We start from the raw sequence: 22013 nt of genomic DNA, 5'->3' as shown, positions 1-22013 counted from the left end.
CATGTCTCGTCACCCATGCCGATGACTTTCCATAAACTGCTTAACTCCGTGTTACCGGGGTTTATTTGGGGATCTAATCGGTCTAAACTTAGATTGACTACCTTACAGCGCATAAAATCACACTGGGGTATCCCCTTTCCCGACTTCTGTGTTTACTATTTTGCAGGGCAACTGTGCTACTTGTCCTTGTGGGTCTTGGCAGGCACACTTCCTAACAGTGTGGACCACATTGCACACTTCTTAGGTATTAGCCCTTTATGGCCAGTGCTGGAAGGAGTGGGTGGCCAGGCTGGTCCTCGGCTTCCCCTCCACAGGCTAGAATTCCAAGTATGGGTTTCTGCTGAGAGGTTGTTGGTGTATACTGATGTTACATTGGAATGTCCTTTTGTGGCATGATCCCTTATTACAGCATTTTTCAGTTGACTTTATATATATATATATATATATATATATATATATATATATGTGTGTATATATATATATATATATATATATATATATGATCTCAATGGGGGAGATTTATCATTAGGTGTCTATTGTAAACAAAGATCTACACCTTTACACTGAATTTAAATTCTGAGCAAGAATGTAAATTACTCCTTTGATAAATCTTGTGTAAATATAGAAACGCCTCTCTCCCTCCCTCGCTCTACTGTGCACTCCTTCTCTATCTCACAGGAAAAGTGGACATAGGGATTTTGTTCTACTGTTTTGGAATCCGAACGATTCCATTAAGGTTTTTTTTGTCCATCAGCAAAAATGGAAGAAAAACTGTCCCAGCTTTTTCCTGTGTTTTGTCAGGGTTTCTTGCATTTTTTTCTTGCGTTTTTGCTGGTGTGGAAACAAAAAATGTACTAATTTTTTTTAGTTTTTTTCCTTTAAAATTTAGATACGTGAATGCGGAGTACTGTCAGATTTGGTGGATTGCGATGAGGAACAGCATTTTTTTTTTAATGTCAATAAAAGGGTGGGGGAATGTTTTTTTAAATACATTTTTTTTTTCCAATGTGTTGTTTTTAAGAATTGAATTTTCAGGCTTAGTAGTGGAAGGCGTCCTGTAGACAGAATCTATAACTAGGCTGGGGTTTAGCATTAGCCCCCAAATCAGTTAGCGCTAACCCTTAATTATTACCCCGGTACCCACCGCCACACGGGTTCCGGGAAGGCCTGGAGCATCAAAAATGGCGCTCCTGGGCTTAGGTTGTAACAGGCTGGTGTTATTTAGGATTTGGAGGGAAAGTAAAAATGGTCCTTGCTCACCCTGGTAACGTCAGGCTGTTGCTGCTTGTTATCTGGCTGATACTGAAAAAATGAGGGAACCACACACTTATTTATTTATTAAAAAAAGATAGGGTTCCCCCTATTTTCAGTATCGGCCAGATACCAACCAAGCAGCAACAGCCTGACATTACCAGGGTGGGCGAAGACCATTGTTACTGACCCTCCCCAGCCTAAATAACGCCAACCTGTTCCCGCCACTTTTGACGCTCCGGGCCTGTTGGTATGGGCTCTTCCCGGCACCCCTGTGGCGGTGGGTACTGGGGTAATAATTAGAGGTTAGGGTTAGCTGATTTTGGGGCTAACCCTAAGCCCCAGCTTAGTAATGGATTCAGTCTATATGACAGCTTCCACTACTAACCCTGAAAATTCAATTATAAAAAACACTGCACATTGAAAAAAAACGTTTTATTTAAAAATGACACTCCCCCACAACCATTTTATTGAAATAAAAAAAAGCTGGTCATCATCGCAGTCCACCCAATCTGACGTAGTCCTCCGCATTCAGGTATCTGAAATGAGAAGAAAAGAAAAACAAGAAATATGGGTTAGTACATTTTTTGCGCTCTCCCCTGGGAAGAGTGCACATAATGCAGCGTGTTCCTAAACAGGGAGCCTCCAATTGTTGCTAAACTACAACTCCTATCATGGAGGGCTGTTGTTAAGCAACAGCTGGAGTCTTCCTGTTTGGGAACACACTGCCAGAAAGGCTCTGTTCCCATTATGCAAAACGCATAATGTGAACAGAGATCTGTCCCTCAGCCCTTAGACTACTACTCCTATCATGGGACAGTCTGTCCTATGATGGGAGTAGTTGTAGTACCGCAGCGCTGCTGAGGGATGGCACTTGCACATCCCCCAGCTGCTGGACTTTTAGAACTACTACTCCCAACATGGACAGACTCTGCCCATGATGGGAGTTGTAGTCCAGGGGCTGAGGTACAGATTGTTCCGGGTCATTCTGCAGAGACCCGCTGCGATCCGCATTTATTAACTGTAGAAGCCGGCGGTACATGCGTCTACACTGCGCACCCCACCGGCTTCTATATACAGTTGTCATAATTCATAATCCCCGCCGGGAGAGGGAAGCTCTGATTGGTCAATAGCTATTCACCAATCAGAGCTCCCATATTCCGGCAGCGGCGATTATGACTATGTATATAGAAGCCGACAGGCAGCGCAGTGGAGACACATGTACCGCCGGTTTGTATAGTTAATAAATGCAGATCGCAGCAGATCTCCAGAGAATGATCTGCTGCGATCCGCATTTAAAGACATGCGTCTAAACTGCACACCCCGCCGGCTTCTATATACAGCTATCATAATGCATAATCCCCGCCGCCAGAACACGGGAGCTCTGATTGGTGAATAGCTATTGCGCAGTGTAGACGCATGTACCGCTGGCTTTTACAGTTAATAAATGCGGATCGCAGCTGGTCTCTGCAGAATGACCGGGTGCAATCTGCACCCCAGCCCCTGGACTACAACTCCTATCATGGGCAGTGTCTGTCTATGATGGGAGTAGTAGTTCTAAAAGTCCTGCAGCCGGGGGATGTGCTAGTGCCATCCCTCAGCAGTGCCGCGGTACTAAAAATACTTCCATCATGGGACAGACTCTGTCCCATGATGGGAATAGTAGTCCAAGGGCTCTGTGTCCCGAAGCAGTCATTCATTGTCCCGTAGTAGCGCAGCAGCATGTCGGGACTGATGTGCTCTGTGTCCCTTGCTACTACAGGACAATGAATGACTGCTTCGGGACATAGAGCGTACAAGACCCGATCCTCTTCTGTGCTGCCCTGCGCTACACTGACATTTGGCCAGATGAAGAGGCTGGCCATGTCAGGAACGCCTGTGCTGCAGGCACAGCGCTCTCTCCTGCCTGTCTGATTGACAGGCGGGGAGCTGCACTGTGCTCTTCAGTGTCCAGCTTCGCTGAGATTTCGGACTCATGCTGCCAGGCCAGCATGAGTCCGAACTCTATGCGCCGGGGCATGTAGGGAGACCCCTAGTGGTCGTTTTTTAAAGGTAAAAAAAAATATATAAAGATACTTTTTTGTTAATCACATGTACTTGCTTCTAATACATTGATTAACAAAATATTTTAAAAAAATGTTGGCGACAGGTACGCTTTAATAAATGCGGATCGCAGTGGGTCTCTGCTGTATGACCCGGTGCGATCTGCACCTCAGCCCCTGGACTACAACTTCCATCATGGGCAGAGTCTGTCCATGATGGGAGTAGCAGTCCTTACTGTGCCAAAATAGACACTTTGGTACGTGTCCTCCGAGGTGGTGTATATTTGCTCAAGAAAATGCAGGTTACAAAAAAGGTTAGTAAATCCGATTCTACAGTAGAAAAAACGCAAAAAAAAACTTGTGTTTTTTTGCGCAAAACGGCTATGTATATGTGTGTATATATATATATATATATATATATATATATATATATATATGTAATATTATAAAACTTAATGTGTGTATGTATGTTCCACAAAAACGTCCAAACAGCTAAATATATTAACATGAAACTTGGCACACGTTACTTATATGTCAACAACAAACTTAGGATAGGTGATTTAACCCTTACTCACCCCCATTTGCCAGGGGCGGGGTTTGTTTAAAGTCCCATACAACTTTATGGGAAATATGTTACTGCATAACTTCCAAACGGCTGGAGATATTTTGATAATACTTGGTCACACGTTACTTATATGTCCACTTAAAATATAGGATAGTTAATTCAACCCTTAACCACCCCCATATGTGAGGGTCAAGGTTTTTGTTTTAAAGTCCCATGAAAATCAATGGGAAATGTATGTTCTCACATAACTTCTGTATGGCTGGAGATAGTTCAATACCTGGTCCACATATTACAGGACGGGATAGGAGGACGGGATATGGGGTTGTGAGGATGGGCTGGAGGACGAGATATGGGGTATAATCTGCTACCATTGAATCCAATGGGTCCGAAGGAAAGTCTGCAAAACTGCCTCTATTGTGGATTTTCTGATGACCCATTGAAGTCAATGGTAGCAAAAATCCGCTGCGAATTCCGCAGGTAATCCGCTTGTGTGAACGTACCCTAAAGTGGTGATTTGCACTGCAACGGCAGAGGTTCCGACATAAAACAAAATAAAGTGACTACAATTTTGAAACTATGCCCTACAAGGAACGTAATAAGGGGTACAGTGAGTATTTACACCTTACAGGTTTGGGCCGTAAAAATAAAAAATGAAGAAAATGTTATCACTAAAAAGCTAGTGTTACCCAATTTTATCATTTTCACAAGGGGTAATGGGAAAAATTGGGTTAAAGATTTTGGAGAGCTTTTTCTCCTGAGTATGGAAATACATCCACATATGATCCTAAACACACCTCGAAATCCACGGGGGGATTACATAGAGGCATAAACTGAAGGTTTTGCCATGGCCTTCACAATCTCCTGATCTCAACATAATTGAAAATCTATGGATAGACCTAAAAAGAGCAGTGTGTGACAGACAGCCCAGAAATCTCAAAGAACTGGAAGACGTTTGTATGGAAGAATGGGCATAGATACCTCAAACAAGAATTGAAAGACTTTGGCTGGCTACAAAAAGCGTTTACAAGCTGTTATACTTGCCAAAGGGGGCAGTACAAGATACTCTGCAGGGTGCCCAAACTTTTGCAGATGTCATTTTTTTGTTTTCTGTTATATTGAAAGTGTAAGTGATGGAAATAAAATCTAACTTTTGTTGACATATTATAAGAATGTCTAATCTGTAATTTGATGCCTTTTGGGGATATTTCCATCTTTCCTTTGCTTCTTAATGCACATTAATGCAAATTTTTACCTGGGGTGCCCAAACTTTTGATCCCCACTGTACATGTGAGCCTATTACAGACAGTACACCCCCTGGGGTTAGTCTATAGGGGTGAAGTGGACATTTGAAATGGACAGGTGTTCCGAAGTGTAGTTTTGGGAAAATTGCAATTTTACTACTGATATGCCAATTATGTTCCCAGAATGATGACCCAGAGCATAGCCAAAAGTTAAAATTATGCCTGCCCCAAACCCTATGCTCTGATTGAGCATTCTGGGAATGTTTTGTGTGTAGCAGTCCCTAACCTGTTGCCTGCAAATACACACACCACTCAGGTGGGGAGAGAGCTCTGCATATTTGAGACAACATGCAAACCCCCAATGCTATGATTGAAAAAATGATCAGTGTTACGGAACTGATCACCGGTGGGCGGGTGGCCGGGTGATTTGCGAACGGTGGCCGGCCACTCTTTTATAGGGAAGAGGGTCCGGCCTCACAGTTACCGTAAAAAAAAATCTGGGGCCCAAAAAAGGCTGGTGGCAGACCTCAGCACCCCTATAGGGCCAGGGTCACACAGCGGAAGGTGCTGCAGACCCTCAGACACCTGTGTGAATGTTGCAAGAAAAGAAAAATATATATATTTTTTTTAACCATCTAAAGCTTTCCCTACCTAAACTAACACTGTCCCTATACACTAAAGTGATAGCACTGGATTGCCTTTTTTTCACACTGGTTAGAGGAGATTGCAGCACTGGGCTCCGTTCTGCACACCAGCACACAGTGGTGCATTAACCCTCCCCTCTCTGCCCTTTACTACTGTGATAGGTTTGGTCATTGCGACTGGCCAATCACAACTGTCCTGTACAGTACAGAGGGTGATTTGTGGTGCCATATACCACCGATCACCCCTTTTTTTCCAAGTCATGTGGTTACCGAATGACCCGGAAATGCTGCAAATCACCGGTCTGAATTAACGGGTGATTTGCGGCGATCGCTAATATGGCGATGTCACGGGATGCCTGCTGAATGATTTCCTATTCCGATCACCACCCGGCGAGGGGCAGTGACCGGTAATCTGCAGGGCGTACAGGTACGCCCTGCGTCCTTAAGGATCTGGATACAAGGGCGTCCCATACGCCCTGAATCCGGAACCGGTTAATATTTTATACTTAATATTGTTGTTAATGATAGGTGTGCATTTTAGTATCTTTTTTGTTCTCCTTCTGTTTTGTATATAGTTGAATGATGTCGCAAGTTTGCAAAAAGAGGTTAAAATATTATTTGAGAGCCAGTTGTTAAAGAACTAAATCACAGACTTGGACTTGCGCTATAACTTCAGAATAATTGGCACTCCAGAGGGACAGAAAAAAATGATTCTGTTTATATCCAGTCAAAATATCAATTCTCCAAGAACGCTGCGTTCTTGGAGAATTGATATTTTGACTTATTACTTATTAAAACCAAACGGATGTGTAAAATTGAGCACCGGATAGATGATCCTCTCCCTTATCTTCTGTGCTGTCTAGCACAATGACTATATGATTATACAGTTTTAATTGAGATATACTTGGAGCGGTGGGCTGTGGGTCGGTGGCTCGCTGGTGTTGGGCCTGTGGATGTTGGATCCCAATGTGTAGACTAGCAGGGAAAAAGATCAAGTGCATCAATCAGTGACAATATTTATGATCATCCATCACATATCCTAATTACCTGATATATTGTCCATCCCCTTAAGGACATTATTACAAAGTATCAGGACACATTCAATTAATTATTCCAGTGTAGAAACTATTTAGATCCACTGAGAGTCATACTTACCAGTTGTGGGGACATGTGCTGGTGGTCCGCCCGGATGGGCCCGTCTCTTGTGCCCCTGTCCTGGGACCCCCGGAGGGGAAAGGGTTGGATCGGATGTGATGGTGTTCTTTTGGTTGTGTCTGGATCTTGTTTGGAGTGCCTTGTACATGGTTCCCCTAGGGGGAAAAAAACTAGATCTTAGCAACAGTTTACACTAAATATCAATAATTGGCATCTACACTTAACGTTTAGAGTCAATGGATGAATGACATCTATTATTAGCATGTACAAAGACGCCTCCATATGAAAGTATAACACAATTTTGATGTACATAGCTGGCTTCTAGTCCACAAACACCCACTGCCAATAGACATATATAGTTTATTTCCATTAACATAAACACCCACTGTAGATATTCATATACACCCACTGCCAATAGACTTAAATAGTTAATCTCAATAACATCAACACCCACTGTATATATTCATATACCTGAATCCAGAATTAATGATAGATACCCTCCATCACCATGATCCCCTATATCTATATGTATAGATTAATACTCATTAGAACAATGTGCTTGATAAGTATGCGTTGTATTTAAGGAACTCCCTACCTATGTGGCTGAATAAGATCTATTTCGCACATATTAAATGTGCATAAGTTAGTAATAGCATCATTAGAATAACTAAATGTATTTCATAACTACCATCATTGGGGCAAAACGACTAAGTCCACAGACATGCGCGGAATCCGATATCGGCACATCTTAAGTCGGACGCAGGCGCAGATACTGACTAAATCTAAGATTGAATCTAAGTCCATTGACATGCGCGAACGGCTGATTGCCGTGGAGCGGACATGCGCAACTGCCCGTAACTGTGATGGACTATTACAAAGTGCGGAGACATGCGTCGCGCACCGTATATACGTAGGGGGAGTAACGGGGAATGAAGCGTGCCGAGTGGTAGGGAGGATATCAACACAGTGACGTGGCATGACCGGATTGGTTAGTCGCGTACCTTGAGTCCAGATAGGCTGAACAATCGGCGCATAATGATGCAGTGCTTTTTGACATCACCAACCGAGGATATAAAAGGGAGAGCGGACCAAACGAGTAGCCATTAGCCTCTGTACCTTGATAAAGTTGGTTTATCCAACGAAACGTCGGGAAGCGGAGGGCTATTCACATTTTAACTAGCAGCTATCAGTGCTTTTCTGTCTATATAGTGGCATCCATAGATTAGTGCTAGTAAAGCACAATACCATTACAAACGAAGTTATAGGATGCTCATATACTATCCAAGCAACTACTAGCTGTGCTTTTAATCACAACACCGGAGCTCATATATATTTTAAATGATCTAATAAAATTCAGTTTTAAGGGGGGGGTTTCTAGTTTAGGGTTAACCCCTTGGGGGGCGACCCCTAAAGGTTGTTATATTTCCCCCATTTTACGCCCCAAAAAGTGTAAAAATAAATAAATAAAAATATATTTTTATCGCCGCTTGCGTAAATATCCGAACTGTTAAAATTTTCCATACGGTGAACGGCGTGAATGTAAAAAAAAGGCCAAAATTGCTGCTTTTTAAGAAAATTTTATTAAAAAAATATTTATAAAAAAAATGTATTAATAGTTTTATATATGCAATTGTGGTATCAAAAAAAATTAACAATCACGGCACAAAAATGATCCCACATACCTTATACAGAAAAATGAGTTATAGGTCAGCAAAATAGAGGGATTTTAAATGCACTAATTTGGTTAAAAAGTTAGCGATTTTTCTTTTTTTTAAGCAGTATAAAGTATGTAATCATGGGTATCCTTTTAATCGTATTGACCCACAGAACAAAAAAGTCTATTTTACCGTGAAGTGTACAGCATGAAATCACAACCTTCCAAAATGTGCTAAATTGCTGTTTTCTTAGCAATTTCCCCACACAAATAGTATTTTTTTTTTTTTGTTGCGCCATACATTTTATGGTAAAATGAGGGATGTAATTACAAAGGACAACTGGTCGCGCAAAAATTAAGCCCCCATACTAGTCTGTGGATGAAAATATAAGAGTTATGATTTTTAGAAGGCAAGGAGGAAAAAAGGCCCAAAGGGGTTAATAGCTGAAGGTTACAGCTAGTTGAAAAATGTTTTTGTGAATATGTTCTCTTGTGACTTATGATGCACTTCCTTATCTTTTCCCCCTGAGGTGTGTGTTTTTAATTTAAAAAAAGGATTTTTTGAAATGGTAGTAACAATGCCCTAGAATTGGACCAGTTCTCTTTGGTACATTTGACATCTGAATAAAACTTTATTTCTTCTTCTAAGGGTTGGTTGATGAGCAACAGAAAGTCCGTACAATCAGTGCTTTGGCTATTGCTGCTCTAGCAGAAGCTGCCACTCCTTATGGTATTGAATCCTTTGATTCTGTACTGAAGCCTCTGTGGAAAGGTATTCGACAGCACAGGGGAAAGGTACTTGTTAGACTTATGTATTTTTGTGATAATTGCGCAACAGCGAAACACAGGTTTTAAATGTTTTCTTTGTGCATCACAGGGTCTTGCTGCATTTTTAAAGGCCATTGGATATCTTATTCCTCTCATGGATGCTGAGTATGCAAACTATTATACAAGAGAAGTGATGTTGATTTTGATCAGAGAATTTCAATCTCCTGATGAAGAAATGAAGAAAATTGTTCTTAAGGTAAGAAGGCAGATTGTTCTTAAGGTAAGAGCTTTTGTTTTTCTTAGATTTTTATCATAAGTACTTGGACGTTTTACAATTGTTTTTTTAGGTTGTTAAACAATGCTGTGGTACAGACGGTGTAGAAGCAAATTACATAAAGACAGAAATTCTTCCTCCATTTTTTAAACACTTCTGGCAGCATAGAATGGCCCTCGACAGAAGGAACTACAGACAGGTAAGCACACTTATTCCCCCATTATGGTTCAGTTAATTTTGTTAAATCCTTAAAAGCATAGTAACATATATACAGAAATACACTAAGGAAGCAACCTCAGAACAAAATTGATGTAAGCACTAAGTGGAATTGAGAATCAGAGTAATTGGAGTTTTTTTTCTAGTCTGCAAAAGGCGATCAAACATAGGAACAACAAAATAGGCCAAAGATAGTGAGGAATAGAAAACACAAAGGATGGAGTAGGCAGCCACGCAGAATCTAAAGAGACATCAAGTTGTGTACACCATTAGGGCATTTTAACACGTGCAGCATCCTGTGCATGATTTGAACCTGCAGATTTGCTGTGTTCAGTCATTTAGTTGACATGAAAATCTGCATCTTAAAATCCTGCGCATGGAATATGCGCAGCATACTGTATATGTTAATAGAATAGTCCCTTACAGAGCCAGGTCTGGAATGGAGTGGAATATTGGATGTGCAGGCACACATTATAAAATGGAGGATTATTGGTTATAAATCTTGGAGTGAGGTTCTTCTATTCTTTGCAAAGTATCTAACCTCGGAGCAGAACAGTGGCAGATTTCCATAATCTGGGTATGATTTATTTGGCAGCATTGAGAAAATGCCTCGAGGCCCTTTTAAAAAGGATTAGAATAAACACAGCTTCTTTCTTCTAGAAACAGCATCACCCCTGTCCTCAGGTTGTGTGTGGTATTGCAGCTCAATGCTTTTGAAGTGTGTGAAGCAAAGTTGTAATACCACACACAAAGGTAGTGCTGCTTCTAGAACAACACAGCTGTTTTTACAAGACATGAATACTATGTTTCCCTTGGGAACTTTGCCCAACTCTTTTTCACATGACACTGGGCCTCTGAGGTCATATGGACTTTGTCAAAAGGTGGGAGTTGGGCTATATGTCAGGTAGTGGAAATTACTGCACCCAAGAACCTCCAGCACTTGACTTTTTTTTTTTTTTCTTCTTTTCTTCCATTTGTAGTTGGTGGACACCACAGTTGAACTTGCAAACAAAGTTGGGGCAGCAGAAATAATTTCTAGAATTGTGGATGACCTTAAAGATGAAGCTGAACAATACAGGAAAATGGTCATGGAAACAATAGAAAAAATTATGGGAAATCTTGGAGCTGCAGATATTGATCATAAGTTGGAAGAGCAGTTGATAGATGGAATTCTTTATGCATTCCAGGAGCAAACTACAGAAGTGTGTTATTTTTATTTAATTTTTTTCATATTGCCAACTGAAATTTGTAAACTGTTTTTCTCCCATATTACTGTTTTTAGAGAGAGAATCTGATACTTTATTCACCCGCATTAAAACAAATATACTAGGTTATAGTGTGGGTGAACAGATATACAAAGAAGGGTCACTTACTTAATTAAATCCGTTAAGTATTTGCAGAGTTCCGGCACTGTAATCTTCAGCTGCGTTGTGCTCTAGCATGCATTGTAAGCGGGGAACTGGTTCACCCACCTCCCCTGCATCCTCCATATTGTCCGTGTGCCCTGCCCAAACATTATTATGCTAATGAAGTAATGCCAGTAAGTGCACAAAAAGCAGAGCGGCATTCATTAGCATGTTAGCGGATGGAGAAAATTATGAGGTAGGGGAGCTGGGTGATCCGACTCCTATCCTTCAGTGTTAGAACGCAATGCACCTGAACATTACAGTGCCAGAACTCTGCATATACTAAAAGAATTTAAGTGACACCCTCTTTGTTAAGCTGTTCACCCACACTATAACCCAGTATATTGAGTTTAGTGTGAACAGGGTGTCAGATTCTGGTTGACCACAGTTTTAGGTCCGGTTGTAAAAGCGCATACGGCGCAAAAATGAGCCGACCGGACCGAACGTTTCACTCCGGTCGGCTCATTGAAATGAATGGCATACGGGAGCGCATACGGTAACATACGGGAGCGCGAGCTTTTAGCTCCCCCCTGCCGTATGCGCTCCCGTATGGGACAAAACGTAGTGTGGACCCAGCCTAACTAGGACACTCGCAAAATAGCGGTAGCTGACAGGCCCAGTAATCAAATACATACGTCATGACCAAAAATATGTGATCAGGCGTTCACAACAGTAAAGTTGAATTAATAGCCTTGATACTTAGCTGCTCAACCCCTTAAGATGTATGTCCTGATGCATTGGTATTTAACGAACCAGGACGTACATGTGCGGTGCTTGCATCATGCATGGCAGGTCCTGGCTGCTATTAGCTGCCAAGGACCCACTGGTAATGGTGGACATCAGCGATCACGTTGATGTCCCCCATTAACCACTCACATGCCATGATCAATATAGATCACTGCATCTGCGGTAATGTGGGCATTTGAACGATTGGATCGCCCGTGGCACTTCAGCTGGTATCCGATGATCAAACATGGCAGCCGGAGGTCCCCTTACCTGCTCCGGCCATCATCCCGGGGTCATCTTCTCTGGCCTGACATCAAGAGAGAAGATCATAATACTGTTCAGTATGTGCAATTTAATGATTGCTATGAATAGTTCCCTATGGGGACTAGGGATCGACCGATTATCGGTTTGGCCAATAATCACGATTTTGGGCATTATCGGTATCGGCAATTACCTTGCCGATAATAACCCCTCGCATCGCCCGCACCGTGAGCACCCCCACCGACCCGTCGCACCGCCCCAGCCCCATTGCCTCCCCCATCCCCGGTTTGATAATTACCTGTTCCCGGGGTCAACGCTACTTCTGGCTCCTGCTGCGTCCTGCGTTACGCTTTGCGCAATGACGAATGACGTGACGCGACGTCACATTCAGTGCGCACAGTGACAGCTCAGGAGGACGCCACCAGAGCCAGATGTAGAGTGGACCCCGGGAACAGGTAATTATAAAACCGGGGATGGGGGAGGCAATGGGGCCAGAGCGGTGTGGTAGGGGGCGCGGAGCGGAGCCGTGCGGCGGGGGGGGGGGGGGGGGGTGATAGGACTCAGGACCCCTGGACAGGCAGGGAGAGAGAAGCGGGTGGTGGCGGTGGCGGTCTCTGGCCCCGCAAAAGCCGCTGCAGTTCATTGATTTAAAGCGCCGGCTTTAAATCAATGATCTGTAGCGGTGTGGGGGGGGGGGGGGGGGGGGCTAAATAGCCGGTAACTTATATAGGTATAAGTTATCGGCTGTCGGCCCTAACCTCCACAGATTATCGGTATCTGCCCTAAAAAAATAGATATCGGTCGATCCCCAATGGGGACTATAAAAGTGTTAAAAAAAAGCTATAAAAAATGTGAAAGCCCCTATTTTATCCCAAAAAGCGTAAAAAAAAATATTAAACCTATTTGGTATCGCCGCATGCATAAATGTCCAAACTATCAAAATATAATGTTAAATAACCTATACAGTGAACAGTGTAAAAGTTAGTCCAAAATTGCTGCTTTTTTGTCACATTTTATGAAAAAAATAATTATAAAACGATTCAAAAGTTAAATATAAGAAAACATGGTACCGATAGACAGATCACATTGCAGAAATTGAGCCCTTATACAGCCCCGTATCAAGAAAATAAGAAAGTTTTATAGGTGGTCAAAATTGTGATTTTAAACGGAATAATTTTGTTAAAATTTGAGGTTTTTTTAAAGCAGTACAGTAAAAGAGAAGCATGTAACTATGGGTATCATTTTAATCATATTGACCCACAGAATAAAGAAAACAATTTCATCTTACCGTAAAGTGTACAGGGTGAAAACTAAACCTTCAAAAATTTGCTAAATTGCTGTTTTCTTTTTCAATTTCCCATACATTTTATGGTAAAACTATGTCATTATAAAGTACAATTGGTCAAACAAAAACAAGCATTATATGGGTCTGTGGATGGATATATAAAAAAGTTATGATTTTTAGAAGGCGGGAAGGAAAAATGCAAAAATAAAAGGCTTGGTCCTTAAGGGGTTTAGAAAGACTCCCTCCTTATACGATCAACATAAACATTAACCCCTTAAGGACTTAGCCCTTTTTCACCTTAAGGACTCGGCCATTTTTTGCAATTCTGACCACTGTAAATTTAAACATTAATAACTCTGGGATGCTTTTAGTTGTCATTCTGATTCAGAGATTGTTTTTTTTTGTGACATATTCTACTTTAACATAGTGGTAAATTTTTGTCGTAACTTGCATCCTTTCTTTAGGAAAAATCCCAAAATTTAATGAAAAAATAGAAAATTTAGCATTTTTCTAACTTTGAAGCTCTCTGCTTGTAAGGTAAATGGATATTCAAAATATTTTTTTTTTTGGTTCACATATACAATATGTCTACTTTATGTTTGCATCATAAAATTAATGAGTTTTTACTTTTCGAAGACACCAGAGGGCTTCAAAGTTCAGCAGCAATTTTCAAACTCACTATTTTTCAGTGACCAGTTCAGTTTTTAGGTGGATTTGAAGGGTCTTCATATTAGAAATACCCGACAAATGACCCTAAAAACTGCACCCCCAATTTTTGAATTTTTGCAAGGGGTAAAAAGGAGATATTTTTTACTTGTATTTGAAACCCAATTTTTCTCGAGTAAGGACATACCTCATATGTCCATGTAAAGTGTTCGGCAGGCGCAGTAGAGGGCTCAGAAGGGAAGGAGCGACAAATGGTTTTTGGGGGGCATGTCACCTTTAGGAAGCCCCTATGGTGCCAGAACAGCAAAAAAAAAAACCACATGGCATACCATTTTGGAAACTAGACCCCTCGGGGAACGTAACAAGGGGTAAAGGGATCCTTAATACCCCACAGGTGATTCACAACTTTTTGCATATGTAAAAAAAAATAAAAAATTTTACCTAAAATGCTTGGTTTCCCCCAAATTTTACATTTTTAAAAAGGGTAAAAGCTGAAAATACCTGCCAAAATTTGTAACACAATTTCTCCCTAGTACGGCGGGCAGCTCAAACTTGCAGCCGGATACTTACTGTAAACCTCCGCCCATGTGAGTGTACCCTGTACATTCACATTGGGGGGGGGGGGAGAACATGCAGCTGTTGAAAAACTACAACTCCCAGCATGCGCTGACAGACTGTACATGCTGAGTTTGTTTTGCAACAGCTGTAGGCAACCTGTGGAGGTTAGGGCCGATAGCCAATAACTTATACCGATAGTCCGGTATAAGTTATCGGCTATTTCCCTCACCCGGCCCCGCAGAAGCACTGCAGATCAATGATTTAAAGCGGGCGCTTTAAATCAATGAACTGGAGTGGCTTTTTCTGTGCCAGAGACCGCCACCGCCACCCGCTTCTCTCCCCCTGCCTGTCCTGTGGTCCTAAGTCTTATCACCGCGGTGGGGGGCATTATCGGATTAACGGCAAGGTAATTGCCGATACTGATAACGTCCAAAATCGTGAATATCGGCCAAACCAATAATCGGTCGATCCCTACTTTTTTTACACAATGCACGAAAACCCTCTAAAATCAATTAAAACATTCCCATGAAAAGGCAAAAAAAACTCCACATGAGGTGGGTACCATGGATCCATCCCGATCAAACCCCAATACTGTGTGTGCAATTGTCCCCAATAAACTGGCTGCTCTAGTATACAGACCTATTTAAATCCAATTTCTGCCTAGTAGAACCTAGTCACCCTTAAATAACTACAGATTCATACTAATGATATACAACCTCACAATTGCAGGAGGTCACAAAATAGTATTAGGGGGAGTTTACACCTGACGTCCTGGTACTTAACCCCTTTTTTTTTTTTTTTTTCCTCCTTTTCAAAAAATCACAATTCTTAAAATTTTGCACCTAAAAATCCATATGATGCCTTATTTTTTTCACCACCAATTCTACTTTGTAATGACATCAGTAATTTTACCCAAAAATCTATGGCGAAATGGGAAAAAAAATCATTGTGCGACAAAATTTAAGCAAAAACGCCATTTATAATTGTCATCTTCTGATCCCTATAACTTTATTTTTCCACGTATGGGTGGTATGAGGGCTAAATTTTTTGCGCCGTGATCTTAAGTTTTTAGCGGTACCATTTTTGTATTGATTGGACTTTTTTTTTTCATGATATAAAATGTGACCAAAAATACGCTTTTGGAATTTTTTTTGCGCCTACGCCATTGACCTTGTGGTTTAATTAAGGATATATATTTTTAGAATTCAGACATTTCTGCACACGGCGATACCACATATGTTTTTTATTATTTACACAGTTTTTCTTTTTTTAAATGGGAAAAGGGGGGTGATTCAAACTTTTATTAGGGAAGGGGTTAATTGATCTTTCCTTTTTTTTTTTTTTTTTTTTTTTTTTTTTCAACGTTATAGCTCCCATGGGGGGCTATAACACTGCACACACTGATCTTTTACATTGATCAATGGTTTCTCATAGGAAACCATTCATCAATGATTCTGCTGCTTGACTGCTCATGCCTGGATCTCAGGCACTGAGCAGTCATTCGGCGATCGGACACCAGGTGGCAGGTAAGGGGACCCTCCTCGTGTCCTACAGCTGTTCGGGACGCCTTGATTTCACCATGGCGGTCCCGAACAGCCCCCTGAGCTAACTGCATTAGTTTAGTTTCACTTTAGATGCGGCGATAAAAGTTTTGTCTAAAGGGTTAATAGCGTGGCACCGCGATCAGTGTCACTTGCTAGTAGCCTTGGGTCCCGGCCCGACCCGCTATGACGGGAGCAGACTCCTGACGTACAGGTACGCCCTGTGTCCTTAACCCCTTAAGGACTCAGCCCATTTTGGCCTTAAGGACTCAGACAATTTACACTTTTTGGGTGCAGTTTTCTCTAATTGCCCCTTGTAAAAATGTAAAATTTGAGGGGAAAAAAACAGCATTTTAGTGAAAAAAATAAATAATTAACACATCCAACTGTAACAAAAAGTCGTCAAATACCTGTGGTGTGTTCAGGCTCACTGTACCCGTTATGTTCCTTCAGGGGTGTAGTTTCCAAAATAGTATGCCATGTGTTTTTTTTTGTTTGTTTTTTTTTTGCTTTTTTGGCTCCATAGGGGCTTCCTAAATGTGACATGCCCCCCAATAACAATTTCAGAAAAAATCACTCTCCAAAATCCCATTGTCACTCCTTCCCTTCTGAGCTTTGTAGTGCACATGCAGAGAAATTGACATCCACATACGAGGTATTTCCTTAATCAAGAGAAATTGGGTTGCAAATTTTAGGGGTACTTCTCTCCTTTTACCCCTTGTAAAAATTCAAAAACTGGGTCTACAAGAACATGCGTAAAAAACGAAGATTTTGAATTTTCTCCTTCGCTTTGCTGCTATTCCTGTGAAACACCTAAAGGGTAAGCACACTTTCTGAATGTCATTTTGAATACTTTGAGGGGTGCAGTTTTTATAATGGGGTCACTTATGGTGTTTTTCTAATGAAGGCCCTTCAAATCTGCCGTATATACTCGAGTATAAGCCGAGTTTTTCAGCACGATTTATCGTGCTGAAAACACCCCCCTCGGCTTATACTCGAGTGAACTCTCCACCCGCAGTGGTCTTCAACCTGCGGACCTCCAGAGGTTTCAAAACTACAACTCCCAGCAAGCCCGGGCAGCCATCGGCTGTCCGGGCTTGCTGGGAGTTGTAGTTTTGAAACCTCCGGAGGTCCGCAGGTTGAAGACCACTGCGGCCTTCGACATCATCCAGCCCCCTCTCACCCCCCTTTAGTTCTGTACAGTACACGCCTCCGCTCGGCGCTGGTCCGGTGCTGCAGGACTGTCCGGAGAGGAGGTGGTCCGGTGGGATAGTGGTTCCGGGCTGCTATCTTCACCGGGGAGGCCTCTTCTAAGCGCTTCGGGCCCGGCCTCAGAATAGTCACGTTGCCTTGACAACGACGCAGAGGTGCGTTCATTGCCAACGTACTTCTGCGTCATTGTCAAGGCAACGCCTCTATTCCGGGCCGGAAGCGTGGAGAAGAGGCGCCCCCGGTGAAGATAGCAGCCCGGAACCACTATCCCACCGGACCACCTCCTCACCGGACAGTCCTGCAGGACCGGACCAGCGCCGAGCGGAGGTGAGTACTCAGAACTAAAGGGGGGTGAGAGGGGGCTGGATGATGTTGAAGGCCGCAGTGGTCTTCAACCTGCGGACCTCCGGAGGTTTCAAAACTACAACTCCCAGCAAGCCCGGACAGCCGATGGCTGCCCGGGCTTGCTGGGAGTTGTAGTTTTGAAACCTCTGGAGGTCCGCAGGTTGAAGACCACTGAGGGCGGATGATAAGAGGATGATGAAGGGGGGGTGGGGGATGATGAAGGGGGGGTGTGGGATGATGAAGGGGGGGTGTGGGATGATGGAGGGGGGGTGTGGGATGATGGAGGGGGGGTGTGGGATGATGGAGGGGGGGTGTGGGCTGATGGAGGGGGGGTGTGGGCTGATGGAGGGGGGGTGTGGGCTGATGAAGGGGGGGTGTGGGATGATGACATGGGGATGATGAAGGGGATGTGTGGGATGATAAGGGGATGATGAACGGGGGATGTGTGGGATGATGACAAGGGGATGATGAAGGGGGATGTGTGGGATGATGACAAGGGGATGATGAAGGGGGGATGTGTGGGATGATGACAAGGGGATGATGATGATGAGGGTCTGGATGATGACAGGCGGTGATGATGATGAGGATGTTAATGACGGGTCTGGATGATGACAGGGGGGGGATGATGTATTTCCCACTCTAGGCTTATACTCGAGTCAATAACTTTTCCTGGGATTTTGGGTTGAAATTAGGGGTCTCGGCTTATACTCGGGTCGGCTTATACTCGAGTATATACGGTACTTCAAAACTTAACTGGTCCCTGTTAAATTCCAATTTTGCTAATTTTGTGAAACATTGGAAAATTGCTGCTGAACTTTCAAGCCCTCTGATGTCTTCCAAAAGTAAAAACATGTAAACTTTATGATGCAAATATAAAGTAGACCTATTGTGTGTGTGAATCAATATGTAATTTATTTGGCATGTTTATTTTTTTTTTATTTTTTTTTTTAATATAGCATTTTTTTACTTTGAAACACTGCTTATTTTCAAATTTTTCATAAAATTTTTGAATTTTTCACCAAGAAATGATACAAGTAACGACAAAAATTTACCACTGACATAAAGTAGAATATGTCAAGAAATAACAATTTCAGAATCAGAGTTGAAAGTAAAAGCATTCCAGAATGGCAGTGGTCAGATTTTCAAAAAATGCTCTGGTCCTTTACCCCTTCAGGACCCATGACGTACATGTACGTCATGAGTCCGCTCCCGTTCTATAACGCGGGGCCACGGCGTCATAGCGGGTCGGGCCTGGTCGGGACCGTGGCTAATAGCACGCTATTAACCCTTTTAGACGTGGCATTCAAAGTTGATCACCGCATCTTAATGAAACTAAAACGTTGCCGGTTACCCTTAGGGATCTGTTCGGGATCGCCGCGGCGAAATCGCGGCATCCCGAACAGCTTAGAAGACAGCCGGAGGGTCCCTACTTACCTCCTTGCTGTCCGATCGCCGAATGACTGCTCGGTGTCTGAGCAGTGCCTGGTTTCCTTGGAGAAACCATTGATCAATGTGTGCAGTGTTATAGCCCCCTATGGGAGCTAAAAGGGTATGTTCACACTGAGGAATGGGAGAGGAATTTCCACGAGTAATTCTGCTCGCTTTTTCCTCTTCAATTCATTCAGCAGTGAAAACCCCCATAGAGTTGTGCCCCTGAGTTCACACTGAGGAATTTCCTCAAGCAGAATTCTGACGAGGAAGTCTGTTCCGCTTGAAGAAAGAACATGTTCTTTCTTTCAGGCGGAATCAGCGTCTTACTCCCATAGAGATCAATGTTAATTTTTTTTCAGTCAGAATCCTTTCCACGCGGAATTGGCGCGGAAATGGCGCAGAATTGGTGCGGAATTTCCGCATGAAAAAAAAGAGGATAATATATATATATATTCTTCTCCTCCTCCGCTTGAAATTTTCATTTCCGCGTGTGGAATTCCGCTCGAATTCCGCGCCAATTCTGCACGAAATCTGAGTTCTTGTGGAAAAGTAACAATATTTTGAGGCAGAAAATTTCTGCTTGATTTTCGCCCCAATTCCTCAGTGTGAACATACCCTAACACAGCAAAAAAAGTGAAAAAAGGGAACAAAGATAATTTAACCCCTTCCCTAATTAGTTTGAAACACCCCCCTTTTCGCATTTAAAAAAAAAACTGTGTAAATAAACATGTGGTATCGTCGCATGCGGAAATGTCCGAATTATAAAAAAAAATATATATAATTAATCCGCATGGTTAATGGCGTACGCGCAAAAAAAATTGCAAAGTCCAAGATAGTGTATTTTTGGTCAGTTTTTATAACATGAAAAAATGACTAAAAGGTGATCAAAAAGTCAGATCAATACAAAAATGGTACCGCTAAAAACTTCAGATCACGGCGCAAAAAAATGAGCCGCCCCATACGCGGAAAAATAAGTTGTAGGGGTCTGAAGATGATGATTTTAAACGTATAAATTTTCCTGCATGTAGTTATGATTTTTTCCAGAAGTACGACAAAATCAAACCTTGAGAAGTAGGGTATCATTTTAATTGTATGGACCTACAGAATAAAGAGAAGGTGTCATTTTTCCGAAAAATGTACTGTGTATAAACGGAAGTCCCCATAATTTACAAAAGAGTGTTTTTTTTTTTTTTTTTTTAATTTTCTCACAATGATTTTTTTTTTCAGTTTCGCCGTAGATTTTTTGGTAAAATGATGTCATTGCAAAATAGAACTGGTGGCGCAAAAAATAAGCCATCATATGGATTTTTAGGTCCAAAATTGAAAGAGTTATGATTTTTTTAAAGATAAGGAGGAAAAAACGTAAAAACCCCGTGTCCTTAAGATGTTAAGGGGAAAATGGGCTGTGTCCTTAATGGGTTAAAAAGTGCACAAGTAGGTGATCGCCCAACTGAAACCTCTTTCTGTCATCTTAAAACAACTTCTACACTACTCCTGAGGAAGTTGTCTTAGGACGACAGAACGCATGGGTTAAAAGGTGTTTGGGGTCAGAATAGGGCAGTTTTAAGCATACTTATGTTGTTACTAATAGTGGGACTTATTTAATGTAAAAAATGTAATCGTTTTAATTATATTGACACTTTAACTACCGGTTTTACCGTATAGTGCACATCGTATAGTCCAATTTATTTTTATTTTTTTTGTTTGCGCTTCACAGTTTGATATAACAAAATGTATCATTGCAAAGTACAATTGGTCACACACAAACTAGCCCATATATGGCACTGTGGATAAAAAATTAGAGGTATAGCTATTAAAAGATGTCAGAAAAAACAAACATGCATAAAATAAAATTGTTCCTGGTTCCTAAAGAGAGTCCCAAGTTTCAGGCCTGTGTGATCTTTAGCTCCAGTATGTGGAAGACACAGGTCACACTGGGCGTTAAAGTTGCCGAACAACCATATGACACTCATCAAAGTTCCCCGCACAGACCCTCTTCTGATGGGTACCCTGCACAGAACTTTGCTGGAACGGTGGTCTGTATTTCCACACTATAGCTGACCACACTAGAACTCCAAAATGAGCCTTGACCTCAAGGAATTAAATTGCATTCTAAGATATTAACAATCATGTGAATGTTTCTGCGCCATAACCCAGACTGTAACTCTGAGTGCAGCATAAGGGTACATTCACAACCTACGTAATTCACAGCAGATTTGCTGCAGGTGCATTGAAGTTACTTGGTAGCAAAAAAAACTGCTGCAAATTTGGAACTTGTGAACATACCCTAATATGTATTTATAAAGCTATAGAGATTTCCATTTTTAAACTGTGAAGGATTTTAGATGTACCGTTTAAGCAATGTGGGAGAATACTTATTTTTTTAACCCTTTCTATTAATAAACTATTTATGTACTTATGTAATACATTTCCCCAGGATTCTGTGATGTTGAATGGTTTTGGCACAGTTGTCAATGCTCTTGGAAAAAGAGTGAAGCCATATTTGCCCCAGATATGTGGCACAGTCTTGTGGCGCCTGAACAATAAATCTGCAAAAGTAAGACAACAGGCTGCAGACTTAATCTCCCGAACTGCAGTTGTCATGAAAACCTGTCAAGAGGTGGGTTTACATTGTAACTTTGTAACAGTTGTAACTTTAAAAGTCTACACATTACTGTTAAAATGCCAGGGTCTTGTGATCATAAAGAGTGAAACTGAGATAAATCATGTCAGGTCATGTCCACTTATAAAGTTACCTATAACGTCAAAGAA

The 22013-nt window shown here is 41.9% G+C and overlaps 1 protein-coding gene across 2 annotated transcripts in view; it reads left to right on the top strand.

Annotated features, from left to right (window-relative positions):
* The window catches only part of SF3B1 (splicing factor 3b subunit 1), a 290537-nt gene that overhangs the window by 228266 nt on the left and 40258 nt on the right, over positions 1 to 22013 (top strand). For both annotated transcript variants that reach the window (XM_056536403.1, XM_056536402.1), the window contains exons 15-19: positions 9202 to 9347; positions 9430 to 9576; positions 9668 to 9793; positions 10791 to 11012; positions 21679 to 21861. In XM_056536403.1, coding sequence (XP_056392378.1) covers positions 9202 to 9347; positions 9430 to 9576; positions 9668 to 9793; positions 10791 to 11012; positions 21679 to 21861 — 824 coding nt within the window. The remainder of the gene's footprint in view (positions 1 to 9201; positions 9348 to 9429; positions 9577 to 9667; positions 9794 to 10790; positions 11013 to 21678; positions 21862 to 22013) is intronic.

This window comes from Hyla sarda, chromosome 8 (assembly GCF_029499605.1).
Source record: "Hyla sarda isolate aHylSar1 chromosome 8, aHylSar1.hap1, whole genome shotgun sequence".
Taxonomy (NCBI): Eukaryota; Metazoa; Chordata; class Amphibia; order Anura; family Hylidae; genus Hyla; species Hyla sarda.
The sequence above is the reverse complement of the archived record's forward strand: the minus strand, read 5'-3'. Positions and strand labels throughout refer to the sequence as shown.